This window comes from Meleagris gallopavo, chromosome 3, assembly GCF_000146605.3.
Source record: "Meleagris gallopavo isolate NT-WF06-2002-E0010 breed Aviagen turkey brand Nicholas breeding stock chromosome 3, Turkey_5.1, whole genome shotgun sequence".
NCBI lineage: Eukaryota > Metazoa > Chordata > Aves > Galliformes > Phasianidae > Meleagris > Meleagris gallopavo.
Window position 1 is genome coordinate 6,740,030 of NC_015013.2, and position 14,878 is coordinate 6,754,907.

At 37.4% G+C, this 14,878-nt stretch overlaps 1 protein-coding gene across 2 annotated transcripts in view; it reads right to left on the reverse strand.

Annotated features, from left to right (window-relative positions):
• The window catches only part of RANBP9 (RAN binding protein 9), a 29,161-nt gene extending 15,368 nt beyond the window's left edge, over positions 1-13,793 (reverse strand). Inside the window, exons 1-3 of one of the 2 annotated variants that reach the window (XM_019613709.2) lie at positions 13,662-13,793; positions 4,192-4,244; positions 2,232-2,399 (exon numbers count right to left, since the gene is read on the reverse strand). In XM_019613709.2, the coding sequence (XP_019469254.1) occupies positions 2,232-2,399; positions 4,192-4,240 (217 nt within the window). In that variant the 5' untranslated portion in view covers positions 4,241-4,244; positions 13,662-13,793. The remainder of the gene's footprint in view (positions 1-2,231; positions 2,400-4,191; positions 4,245-13,661) is intronic. The other variant, XM_019613708.2, reaches the window with a different exon arrangement.
• Positions 13,794-14,878: the final 1,085 nt, after the last annotated feature.

Sequence of the window (14,878 nt, forward strand, 5' to 3'; positions counted from 1 at the left end):
TAAGAGGAGATAGAGGGGGAATGTTCCTCATCCAATCCTGGGTTTCACATTTGCAAAAATCACAGCTTAGCCCTTTCTGAAGCATCAAATTCCAGGCTGAGCCAGAGATTTCTAATACTTACTGTTACATCTGCAGCCCAGAGAAGAAAACTGCGTTGTCTGATTTGAGATTTTATAGGAATCCTGGACAACAAGAAGCAACGACACAAACCTCTAATTTATTTCTTCCCCTAACTAGAGAATCAAAACTCCAGTTTCAGAAAGTCAGTCTAGCAAAGCCCACATCAGAACAGGTTTCCTGTCAGGTTTCTTTCTGAAATCCACAAAGTGTTTATCAGACCCTGTATGACAGATGACATTTTACTTGCCTCTCCTCACCTATGCTATTCTGTTCCCCTCTTTAAACAGATTCCTGTCACTTGGGAGTGTTATTTCACAGTTGGCCTAATCTAGTCTCTATTAAGACCTTCACTGAAAAAGAACTTTTACTCCTTCCCACTTAGTTCTTCTGTGTATGTGATCACAACTGCTACAAGATCCAAAAAATGAAAGAAGGTAGATTACTCCTCTCAGCATTAACCAAGTTAAAGATTAGAATAAACAAAACATCAGGTCTTGTCTTTCAAATACATAACTACACAGTGCACGGTTCAAGCATACACAGACTCATTCATTTATATTAAATCATGATAGAATCACAGATTTACTTGGAAGAAATCTCTGGAGGCATCTTAGCCCTGCTCGAGTAGCTGGCAACAGAACTCCCAAGTCAGACCCATCTGCTCAAGGCCGGAGCAAACTGTTCTGTTCTGAGAGAAGAATTCAAACCGTGCCCTTCTTTTTACTACTTTCCAAACTTCCTACATGTTTGGAGACATGAGAAAGTTAAATAATGACTTTAAGACTCCATAATCTCAGTATCTCATTTCAAGCTAGCTTCTCTTTTCCTTATCACATTTCTACCCATGACAGCTTTTCTTCTTCCTGAGCCTTATCCTTTGAATCTTCCTACTTCCCTCAGCACAGTTCAGAGATCTTGGGACTTGGCAAAGAGATCTTGCTCTCTCCTTAATGCAGGAAATTGATTTTTTTTCTTCTCTCTTTGCACTACATACCTTTGCTTCTTAAATTGCATTAAGTTACTGCATTCTTGTATATTCAACCATCTTCAAACTCTAGAACTATTTGTCTTGCACAATACTGAAGTGTACCATAAGTACCTAATGGACTTAGTGGTAGTGCAATTCGTATAATTCCTGACATTATCCCAACTGCACATGACTCCAGATGGGGAATCCAAGAGACATTGCTCTCCAACATACGATCAAAATAATGCTAGTTTTATATAGGGTTTAGTGAAGGTTAAGTGCTCCCTATACAGCAGAAATGAATTTTAAATATGAAGGCTGCTCTAGAAGTAACATCTCTCGTTTTACTGTCATCCTGCAACATCAGAGGTAGATGTTGGTGGTACGGCAATAGAGGTTGAACCTTCCTACCAACATTCTGTCACATGCTGTTGCAGTGCAGCAGAGGGGCAGTCTGACAGAACGGCGCCTGACACAGAAGCACAGATGAAGCAAAGATGTGTCACTGATTTCCTCCATGTGAAAAAAATGGCACTCATTGACATTCACTGATGCTTGCTGACTGTTTAGAGACCAAAGAGTGGATGAGAGCACAGTGAAGCAGCAGGTGGTGCATTTCAGCAGTGGTGGCTGTGGGCAAACTCTGCTACTGCAGATTGTTACAAGTATAGCATGCAGGCTCTTGTTCATGGCTGCCAAAAACACCTAACAGTGGTGACTATGTTGAAAATTAGAGTTTTGCAGCTAAAAACAGGCTCTCACAAACGGCATTATTGTGCTCTTTATATCAATTGCAGGTTCCATGGAAATAAAGAGGAAGGCATTACTTTCAGAGCAGCTGATGTATCCATTCTCCATTTCTTCAATACTCTGATCTTCTATTATGAACATTAAACATTTGTGGCCCTAGAGTTCATAAATGTAGGTCCTATGGAAGGAAATGCTATGGCAAATCCTTCCATATTCACAAGGCATGTTAGTGCATACATGTGTATGAAATCATTCTTTGCAATTTTTCATTTATTTCATAGAATATAAGGTTACTGAAAGAACTATTCAAATACATTGCTCCTAGCATGAGGAGAGTTTCTGATTTAAAATATGTAGGAAGCAGCAGATTTAAGACTTAATGTTTCTCCATACCCAAGCTATGTCCATTCTTTGTGTAGAAGCACGTATTGTTGATAAGGTTGACACAACAACCAATGACATCACCCGTAGTAAATGTTGGGCCATAGGGTTGTCCAGTTCCAGAGGAACAGAACGAATGTCCATCATCTCCATGGTAACCATATGAATGTTTATCCCAACCTAGAGGACAAAGCATTTACAATTTATTCATTTCCTTTATTACAAAAATAACAGAAAGACAAAGCAAAGTTAGTATATCCTAACCAGAATAGAAAGATCAATTATTATGCTCAGTTGTCTAAGATTTCTTATGCAACTAGCAGAACTGTTTCATTAAAAAAAAAAATCACAACAGCTTCTTTTATCAAAATGGCTGAACAGGTGGTTCCATTTGCAGTACTTAGAAGGCAATACAAATTTAGAAAACACACTTTCCCCTTAAGCAAACATGCAAAATTATCAACACCAAAAACATCATCAGCTGCAGTGTTGAAATTTCAAAGCTATCTGTACATCTGACATGCTCTCTAAAACAGTGAAGATCTTCCAGCTCTCCCTTTCATCTTACAAAACTGTTGCCACCATATTTCATAATCAAATTCTTCCTAAAACCCAAACATACCTCTCTGGGGAATCATACTTCAGTCCCTGGTCTTTCTTAATGACTACTTGTCAGCAAATAATCTCTGCATAATAGCAGTCTCTCTAGACTACAGTGGCCCTAAGCTTTGCCACCTCCATCACAAAAAGAAGGAAAAAAAATATTGATACAGATGAAAGTCACAGGCAGCAGGCAAGTCATTATGTATGCAAACATGGCACTAATTCTGTAGGCAAAGATGCTGTAGAACCAGTTAAGAAACCTCACTGCTGTACTAAACAAATTCACAGCTTCTGATTCAACACTATGCAAAAACTCCTAGAAAGGGAATAAACTTTCAGGCACCACAAAATATTTCCTAACAGTTCTATTAAATGCTTATTCAAAATGACAGAGCAAGATCTCTAACACAAGCTACCAACCAGTTCCACTGGGTAATATATATTATGACTAAGAGTTTATACTGACAATTCCACAATTATTTTTAGCAGATGACCGTGGGTTTATTCTCTCTCTTCAATTTGCTGCATAAAATTTTTAATGTATTTTCATACTTAGGTCCTTAATCACTATGACCCATGCCAGACTCTTACACTGTAGCTTCAGTTGGCAAATTAAGCATCTTCCAGTAAATTAAATACTCAAAATTAATGCAGCTACACTGATCAGTTGCATTATTTGTACAGCACCCTAAATGGTACTCAGAGAGAACGTGGTCACACAAAAGTCAATCTGGCATGATTTTACACTCTGTATATAGATAGTTTCCTAAGAAAACAGTTCTCTTTTTTTAAAAGACAACTAAAAACATACATGCACACAAAGCTTCTTTAAATACTATACAGTGATACTGTTGACAGCTGTTAGCAAGACTGTGTCCTTGACCATGTACAGTGGTGGAACAGTCAAAGCTTGAAACTGTGTCATACACCCTTCCTTCTGAGGTTGGAAATGCAAAAGTCTAAGTGACAGCAGGAGAGCTCATTCCATGTTTGACAAGAAAGTTTTTTTACCTTAAGAGCTAATCTTTATCATTACAATTTACAGTAAGGAAATTACATTACAGTAAAGAAATCTATAGTTGTTTTTTTTTTTTTAATCAGGAAATATGATTAAAATTTTTAAGTCTATTTGTTTGCTTAACAGTACCTGCATAATGTTGTCAATGTACAGGAACAAATATGCAGTAACACAACAGAAAGCAAAGCTTTCTATCTGCAAGTTTTACATGCTGCAGATAAATAGATACAACACAGAGGTGTCATGCTACACTCTGGTGCTTACCAGAACTTTCCTATCAAGCTCAAGTAGATTTCAAATCAAAATGAACCATATAGTAACCTACTAAATATAAAAAGTACTAAAACATACCTGGTAACCTGTTCATGTTGACACCCTGTGCTGAAAGCCCAATCCCCATGTATCTGTAAAAATGAAATAACAAGAAATTTAAGTCTCTTACAAAAATATGTATACAGGTGGGATGTTGTCAAGAAACACTGCATGCATTAATCATACACCGATTAAGCCACCAAGATGTCCTTTAATACTGGTACCACAGCAAGAGAACTCAACAGAAAAGTCATTCCTGCTATATATCGTTTAGTATAGACATCTCTGTCAGGATGGATAACGTTCTTCTCTTCCAGGCATCTTAGGTTACTCATGGAGAATACAGACAGTACTTAAAGTTCAGAGCATGAATGTAGAAAGTGGCCTAATCACATTTTTATTCAACGTGTGCAATCCTGTTTTGCAATCTGGATTGAGTGATTTTATGAAATGCATGGAAAACTGCATATTTTCAAGAGCAAAATCCACTCACAGGAAGATCAAACTAAGACATTAAAGGCCTGGATCACAGAGCAGGATGCTATCTTAAGACATTTAACAGTAATATTACTTAGCTGTTAGGAATCTGTTGGCAAAGTAAAGAGGGTAACTTTTTTTGTTTTATTTTTATTTTTTTTTCTATTTTGCTGACCAGTAATCCTAAGTCTAAGCAAGTTATTGCTAGGTCAGTCAGACTCCAAAGCCAGCTCTACAAGAAGTTTTGATACTCAATGTCCAATACAATTTTTTAGCAATTTAATAGCAAATAATGGAAAGTCAAAATGAATAATCACCCAGTGCCACTCCCAATAACAGTATTTCAAGTGAGTGAAATGAATTTGACTTCTGTTTGTTAAGCAAAAGTTACTTCACAACCACAATGGCAGGAAATCAAAAACACCACAATGAAAAGCTCAGCTTTGACCAGCACACCAAAACAAAAACAAACAGAACCAGCCAAAGCAGACATCACCTAAACTTAACATTTCTTAGATTATCACAGCATGCAAATTATTTTGACAATAGTTCAAACTTTAACAAATTTATATATATTATATAATATATAAACATGTTATATATATATACAAATATATATTAACAAAATATATTTTCCTGTACCAGTTTGAGAATAGCTCATGACAACAAGCATGACCTTTGTATTCTCATTTAGTAAAATGCAGTTTTTAATGCAACAGTTCTACTAGAAAACACAAGTTTACTGCTACTGAAAATATGTTCCACATAGAATGAAACTGAGCAGGAAACACAAGTCATATGTTTAACTGCACAAAGGGATTTCTGCTTTTTGTAATGATCATCTCCAATAGTAACCTTATCTGCTTCTATGTTTGACATTCTACATCAGCCCTCCTCTGCTGCTATTAATTACAGTATCAATCTTCCTTACCCTCCAACTCATGAACAGGGTGAAATGGAACCTCCCAAACATATGGGTAGTATACCTATATCCCATTTAGGGATACTGAAGAGCTGAAGCAAAAAAGGCAACAAACCAAAGCATCAGTCTTTTCTGCATTGTAAATTACATCACTAAGGCAACACAACAGCAGAGACAACAATCATAAATGAAAGCAACAAGTGGAAAGCCATTGATTTTGTATTAAAAAGTAAGCATAGCAGAGCTTGATGCATGAAGAATTCTCACGTAAAGACTGAAAGTCCATTATTATAAAGCCTCGTCTTGGCAAATTCAAGACATTTTTTATTTTATTTTTAGATAACCATCAACTGCTGAAAGCCTTTCAAATCAAGTCATTTAAAAAATTTTTTTAAATGTTCAATCCAACCTAAGGTACATTTCAGTATTCTTACAGAGACAAGATGTAGGTTATACAGAAAAACAGAAGATAACTGATAGAAAATGATCACCTAGGAAACACTTTGGTACTACCTATGTTTTCCCTTAGATGAACACAGAATCATACAGGCTGGAAAACACATACAAGATCATCAAATCCAACCACCAACCTCATTTGGTCAGTTTCTTCACTAGACCATGTCCTCATAACACACTCTGCAACTTCTGAGCCTTCTCTTTAGCTTGCTAACAATGTAAAGGTGGAGTCACTGAGTAAGATATCCAGCAAACTCTGCACAGTCAGGAACAAGGATTCTGCCACTGGTGGTGACTAAAACAGTGCTGACACCATATTGATAAGGAGATGGATGTCTACAGTATTCTTCCCTGGGATTCACTTAGGACTGCTGAATGGTAACAACACTGCATCAAAGGGACGCGGCATGAATTGAAATTCAAGTAAAATTAGATTAAAACATTTTAAATAATTGACACGTCTACTGCAGACACCCTTCAGAAGGAGAAAGGGGTGGCTACCATTTTCAGTTGAGAAATGAGCAAAATTTGGCTAACACCATCTGTTCTAGTTGATGGGTAGTTAATCAACTAGGTAAACAAGATAAAGCACACTGTAAATTGAGGGGTGAAACGGTATCATGACGTACAGGTTTTAGATGCCATAAAATACATCAAGACAAGTTGCATTGATGCAAACTGCTACATGCAACTGTTTATTACTTTTTTTTTCTGACAACTCTAAGCTTCATCATTTGAGAAAGACTTTTGTTTGCTTTACAAACAAGCTTAGCTCATATTTAGGCACATATTCATTACCTGCAGTAAGACTTGCTTCAGTAACAAGAATTACCCAAATCAAGATTCAACAGTTTTCCACAAAGTAAAAGAAAAGCAAACATCAAAAATGCAGGTATTATGCCAAGTACTTTTATTCTCCACTAATACAAAAAAACTTGGGCTTCCAAGTTGGGAACTGAAATGCATGAGAAGCATTAAGCTCACAATAACTCTTTCTTCCTCAAGAATCTTTCCATACAACGAGCTAACCTCACATTTTTGCTGGAGCCTAATGTTTTATAGCACCTCCAGGCTATGAAGAAACCATCTTAACACCATGCAGTAGTAAAACCAGAGTTTCTGTAATATCTGTAAGAAAATGACCTAAGCAGTCCAAGCACTACGTGACCTTAAATTCATAAGTAAGGCAACTGGAAGATCCTCAATTTTCACACGTGGTGAAAAAATTCATAAAACAGATGCAGTTTGTTTTACTGTCAAGTTAGTATCTTACAAAAAGGTACGAGGAGGGAAAAAACACATCTTTAAGATTCTTAAGACTAAACTTAAGAGCCTACAAACCAACTGACTTGAAGGATATACAAAGTCCAAATCACATCTTCCTGTTATTTTCTACACTGTCTTTACTGACAGTGCACAGAAATACAGCACACTAAGAAGGTATTCAAATTTCATCTTTAACAGAGCTAATCTGCATTAAATTTTTGTAGGAATATGCTAATCTGAGACTCTTATTGTCTGCACATTCACAATAAGATATGAGCTGTTAAACTTTTCTCTATTTAAGTGTTTCAAAATATGCCATAGACAGTTTGAGTCTTTCATTTCAAACTGAAAACAAGTTTAATTTTGTGAAATGTTTCCAAGGAAACAGTATTTTGAACATGATAAACCCAACTAGATGGATCTAGTTCTACATGGAGAGGAAAAAAAGTCAGTCAGTCATCTTCAGTAGTGCGTGAAACTTATTCCTATACCATTTTCCTGTAATGATCTTAGAGATAGCTATTTACTGTTCCAACCTTCAGATAGCCCTCTCACTTTCTGAGATCGCACCATTTCTGTCTAGTGACACTTCTTGAGAACAAAAGCCTTACTGCTGACACTGCTGCCAAAAAAAGAACAGCTGCACAGAGAATAAAATAATGCAAGACAGTGAGATTATCATCTGTGCAGTTTGTTTATGTGGCTGAACCTTGTAAGAAAGGAATAACTTAAAATTTTGTAAGAAGCAGAAACCAAGAAATGAGACATTTCTCTATACTGTCTTTTTAAATTTCTAGAAAACACCAACAAACAAAACCCTTTCTTGTTCCAGCTACAGGTATTTCTGACCGATTCAATAATCCTCCTGCACTTTTAAACATTTGACAAGTGGGAAAGAACTACAATTGTCACCTGCATGGATAAAAAACGAAGTAGTGCTGCAGTTATAGAGGAAATACCCTTGCTATTTCACAATCCAATCTCCTCTTGCATTAATTCAAGTCAGAGCATTACGATAATAAAGCTGCTTCAGACTTTTCTTGTTTTAATTCTACTTCACACACAAGTACTCTGCTAATAAATGCCAATAACATGTAAATAGAGAGTAAGTGAAGTTTGCACCTTGTGGTAACAAATGAGTGTTACTGCAACAAATAATTGCTTTCTGAAGACATAACAGAAGGACAAAAATAGACCTTAAGACCACACAAAGTTTTTCTGTTAGGTTGGTAGCATACAAAACAAACACAAAGAAAACAGCAACTGAAGGTTATTCAGTGGTTTGTTTACAAGAAAACAGGTACATTAGGTGCTAAAAGGAAAAGACAACTTATTGCAACAGCAACATTTTTTGCAAGAAAGCATTGTTTCTGCTTAAAGATTTACACACATGCAGACAGCAGAATGCTGGATCTCACAAACATCACTCAAACACACTAAAATTCTGCCTAAACCAAAGGCATGGGTGCCATGGAACTTGAAATGTAATTCACCAGGACGTTTTGGGATAGTTGCTACTTATTTCTTCACTCATCTCACCACGTACACTGTGTATACTGCAAGACATAGCCAAAACAGAAATCTAGTTGTGTTGGACAGTGTTTAAAAACAGCCATAAGCCAACAGTGCCTTGAGGCCTTACCAGCAACACTGCTAAAAACCACACTGATATACTTGTGAGTTGCTGTAACATTTGATTTTGGTACAGGACATTTAGTAGATCTTACAAGTGCAATACTTGTCTGTAAATATTTACATCAGTACAATCACATTACAGACTGAACAGTTGCTCCCATAGAGGTGTTAGCTCTGTGCTATCTGCTAAAAACACTACAGCCTTTCCAACCTCAGCTTTCACTTTTTTTTCTTCTGGACAACTTTGCATTTCCAACTCCTGATTTCATTCTTCTCGAAAAAAGAAGATAAAATCCTCTAAGTGGATATAATTAAGCATTTATCTTCCTCAGCTCTTCTAAAAGTACAAAAGATTGTCTGGAGATAAATGGCAATAGTATCAGTTGCCCACTGTCCAAAATTGGGTTTACAAATCAATGCACGAGATAAAGAATGGGCAGCGTTAAAGGTATCGAGTATAAATGCATTTTCCCCAAAAATTTACTTGCCCAGGGAAGGAAACTGACCAAAAAACAACACCAAAAAACAACCACACTCTCCAGGTGAAAGACTTAACAACCGTTAAACCCTCATTTGAACTAACATTAGGTGGGCACGAGCTGATTCTAGAATCAGAAATGGCATTCCCTGCCTACCAGGGGGCAGACGCTCATTTCTGCTCCAAGATGCCCTCTCTTTGTATGCTGCCATATAAACAGACATACTGGGAACTAATTAGGCTAAAAAAACAACTCAGTCTTGAGGTCAGCTTTTGGAGAACAAGCTACCCACTCAGGTTTACCATGTAGCTAACACAAACAGCTACAAACTGGGACAGGGGAAGAGACCTTAGCGAGTGTTCAGAGACTGCTGCTTTTCATGGCTGAATCACCACAAAGCATTCAAACCACAGCTTAGAATAAAAACCATAAGCATAACAAAAAACTTGCTCTGACTGGAAAAGAGGAGATTCACTACACAGATCAACAAGCCTAGGACTGAAACTCGTGTAGAAACGGATGATCGCCCTGCGATACACATACAAGCTATTTATAACACAAAATGACAGGACAGCATTTTGCTTCTGGTAGCCACTGGACACCCTTCAGACAGCCCCTAGGAAAGTGAAACTGGAATATATTTAAGTCTGGAGTGCCCAAGGAGAGCAACCAAAGGGTACAGTAAAGCTCAAGGACTCCTAACAGAGAGGATACAGATGACTCTTGATCACTAAAGAAGAATGCCCACAGAAACCACTGATCACTCCCAGAGCTTACATAAACTGTGACAGCATCGTGCAAGGAACTTCCAGTTGCAAAAAGAGGGTGGGATTTGCTGCTATCTGAAATAAAATGCTGGGCTGTAAGGCAAACGCATTTCTCCTTTACACAAAGCCAGAGGAGCTACATGTGCAAAAGATTAGCACGGCTCAGTGAAAGCCAGCATGAGGAAAGCAAAATCAAGAATTGAGGGTGGATACATTCTCAATTGCACATACCAGCCTAGCATAGAGAACGGACACATGGGGGTCACTTTCAGAAAGTAAGGGGACTGTAATTGATTCCCAGGTCACCAGAACAGGACTTAGCACACCCTCGTTCATTTCCATTCCCAGACCACCGATGTATGCTGGTATAATTGAGCTCCTACTCTAGAAACTTAGATGACACTAACACCATAGTTGTAAGAAATTACAGTTAAAAAAAAAAACCTCATTTGTTATTTCTAGTTCTCTGACAGAGCAATTTCACACTGAGAACTGTTAGTGAGCTTAAAACTTAATTTAAAGCTACAACTATGTTTAGTCTCCTCTAACACATCAGAACATTTTGAAAGCAATTGCTGCAACACTCCCAGATCCGACTTACATATTGATTAGGGTTTTTTGTTTGTTTTGAAATAAATTTCTATTAACTAGAGATTTCAGTAGTGATCTGGATATAGCTTATTGACATTAATAATCTTCTTCCTAACATGTCCTGTGATGATCACCTTTGTACTATTCCCCATCCTACATCCATTACTCACCTACTGCTATTATCTCTAACCACTCACATCTCTGTCTGCAACGTTTCATGCGAGGCCAAGCAAAACAAAGCGAGAGTAAAAAGGAGAACAGAAAGAGGTCCTCAGACTGCAAAAGGAGGCATGAAATTAAAGAAAAAAACTGAAGAAATGCAGAACAGAAAATACTTACAAAACAGTATGACAGCTTCTAACAAGAACTTTTAAAGTTTCATAAGAATTATTCACATATCTGCACTACAGCAGCACATAAAGGATATTAGGGCTCTTCATGCCAAGTACTGTACAAATGCCAAAACAGTTTTTGTTTGAAAGATATTTCAACCTTATTACTCTTATAAAACTTCATTCTCGCTTCCCTTTTTCTCATCTGTTACCATCAGTTGTTTCATGGCCCTGTCATTTCTCACTTATTATCAAAAAACAACTTTACTCTTCATCTGTTCTGCAACACTAACCTCCATATCTATTTCTTATTTCCTAGTAAGCCTGCTTTCGTGGTTTCTTCAATATGCCTACAAGTTGATTACTATGCAAAATGAATATATTATGCGCTTTCAAATTCCTACTCAAGACTACGATCCCCCAAATACATATTTTAGTGGCCCAGGTCACCAGAGCAACGAAATCAATTCTGCTTCCCAGGCAGAACAACAAACCATAGTGGAAGTCCTGTCAGATCTACACCCTACACAAAAAGGAGCTGTGCTCCAACTTTGCAGGTGGCAAAATCAGCTTTGTGATTGCTCAGGAACCTTGAGATACTCAAGAGCAAATTCCAGGAACAGGACCATCAAGTTCTCTGGTGACAAAAAAAATCAGATCTCCTAAACAATGTTTCTAGTAAGAGGTTTTGATGATTTGAGGCAAGACAGCCTATGCTAGAGTACACAAACACGAATGCAGATAGACTTGCTCATATAATTTACTTCACTGATTAAATACTTTAAGCTACACTTATAAAAACAAATACTAAAAGTAAAGGCCACTACCAAAGGGAATTGCAAACAGCATTATATTATCCATTGGCATTTATGAAGGCTGCAAGCTGTACTTAATCTTGCAGACAGATACTCAAGTTGCCTCTAGTAGTCCAGGATTTTATTTTAAACAGCACCATAAAATAAAGGCTGTTGTGCTTCCACAGCCAGGCTCAGACTTGAAAGTACATTCTTTTGCAACAGTGAGGCATTTTAACTAATTGATCATATTAGTTGCATGCTGGTCCCCTACGGTCATGGTCTTCATGAACTCTTTTCCCATTACCAGATGCCAGGAAGAAAAAAAAAAAAAGTTAAGACTGTGTGTGGAGCCAGCCAGCTGAAACAACAGGGAATGAGAAAGAACTAATAAACCCTATAAAACTGTTCTCTGTAGACCTACTTGTATATCTCTGCATTATATTCCCCAGTTTAATAATTTGAAAACAATGTATTAGTTTGAACACAGCAAAACACAGAACTGTGAGATTCACAGTGCATCTTGTCAAAAGTCTCTTGATACTGAAGGCAGGGTCTAGAGATAGAAACACCCACTGAGGCTCCACACCAGTTCTTGCTCTTCAGCAGCTAAAGCTAGATTTGACCTTGGCTCTGTGCACCCTTGCTGTATTACACTATGAAGAAAATTAAAAGCTCACTTGTTAATTCACAGGTCTTAGTTACGGACAGCTCTTAAAATTCTTTACTTGAAGGTGACTTCCACTTTTGTAGACTGCCCCAAAACTGCTGCATTAGAAGCGACTAAAAGGCAGCAAAGGGTTAAGTGTCAGGCTTGGTAAAACAACTCTGTCCTTCATACACATTGGCAGCATTTTAAGGTCCATCATTTAAATAAGAAAAAGGAAAACAACCACTTCCAACCTTAACAGGCACAAATGTATTTCAGGAAAAGGAACACACATTGCTAGCAAATCACAGTACTCTATTTAACTGCCAGCAAAAGGGCAGATTTTTTTTCAAGTGTTTAAGTTAAAAAAAAATATTCCTAAAACTGATAGCAAATCATTACCAGAAACACTAATTATTACTGTCTTAACTTAAAGATACTTAGGTCTTCACAATGTGACAACAGCAACTGCAGGTGCAAGATTCTGATAGCAAAGAAGTCTCCCAGAGAGAACTTTTGAGAACAGAACTGATAAAAACTACCACAGCCTTCAAAGGCAACAGCAATACTGAGAGTCCAGCTTTTCAAAATATTCCTTCAGAATACCAGCTGTACTCATTCACTCACTCTTGTTCTTTCTATGGTGGCAAATTCCCAGATATCCATTCAGAGCACCCTTCTGTATTCTTATAACTGCTCAATAAAAAGTAGCTTTAAGGACAATTTTACTTTTAAAATTAACAGAGCATGCATGAAAAGACTGCACTACAGAGGTAAGTTCATCAGCTGCACATCCTAAACACTTCTTAAAAATTACCTAGTCTCTGTACAGACATACCACACCATTAAAGGTAAGAGCACGCACAAACTAAGTCGTTTAAACCCCAACTCCCCTGTCACGAGCAAAGGAGGAGATGTTATCATGGCATTCACTGCATACACTAATTTGTGGAAAATTAATACCACAATCAACTTACTTAACCAAGTATCAGAGTGCAATTTCTCATGAATAATGACTTATGCTACATAAAAACTGTTAACATATGAAAAAAAGCACTGATACCAAAAACATCTGTTGACTGAAAGAAAAATGATTGAAACGATATTTTAAGTAATAATTAATAATGCATTCATTACTTACCCATCTCTTCCCTTGCTGACAATTTTAACTTCAAAATAGTATATGCCACAGGCTGCAGGTATAGGATGTGTAGCTCGAACAGAAGCAGCATCTTTTGGAGTTTTTCCATGACCTGAAAAACAATTACATTCAAAACACAATGAAAATGTATTAGAAATAACTGCAGAAGGTAAATCAAAGGTATACACACCAACTCCTCTAAACAAAAGGCTTACGTAACAAGCAAGCAATTTACAGTATTCTAGCTAGCCCTGTTTTTATGCTAGCATATTTTCTTCCAATATTTAGCTCCCATTATAGGAACTTGCACTGCAACTAAGCAAGCTTTGAGAAGTTTTGAATATATTACTCTAAAAGGTTCTATTACTATGCAACAGGAAGCTAGAAAAAGAGTTTCACTGTAGCAAGTAATACAGCTGAGAAAGGCCCACCTGGATTTAGAAGTCCTGCATGACTCCTCAAACACAGTGTTGACTCATTTTATAGACTGAGAAAATGATACAAACTAGTTTATTCCAATGCCTACTACTACTGAATTTTCAGGTTAATTTTAAGACATTTTAATTCTAATGTTCCTCAGAGTATATCAGTCATTTTATAGCCCATGCAACTTGCAATTCATTTCCACATTCTGAATGCTATTTCAGGACATTAACATCAGCCTGCAACTGAGCAAATACAGTTCCTACTCCTTAAAAGCCTCAGTAGATACCAGCTTTGCTACAACAAAAATCTCAACTCCTGCCTACTCTCAGGTTGTTCAACCTAACCCAAGAGCTATTTACACTCTGCTACCAGTGATTCTTTGAGATGCATCACCTTTTTCAAAGCCTTTTGTTCCACAGGCCGCATGGAAGCAGGCTTAAGGCCTGCTGACTTGTTTTTAGCAACAACCTGTTCAAGCAAGCCCAGTCTTCTCTGAGCATACCAAAATCCCTCAGCTATTGTGTTCAAGTTATACATTGGATCATAGTATATAGTATTAAAAAAATAATAATAAAGTGGAATCTGGCAAGAGGCTTTTCAGTAAGACAGCGGATTGTCCAGGAATAAGATTGTCACTGTCATAAGAAAAACGCACGCAGATCCCATCACCAGACTCAACGTGGATCTGAGGAAGAACGAAAGAGACAGGCTCAGGCTTCAGCACTGCCATCTCCAGCCCAGACAAGGAGGCCTGCTGGCACTTGGAGACCAATCAATCTGAATATGCAAAA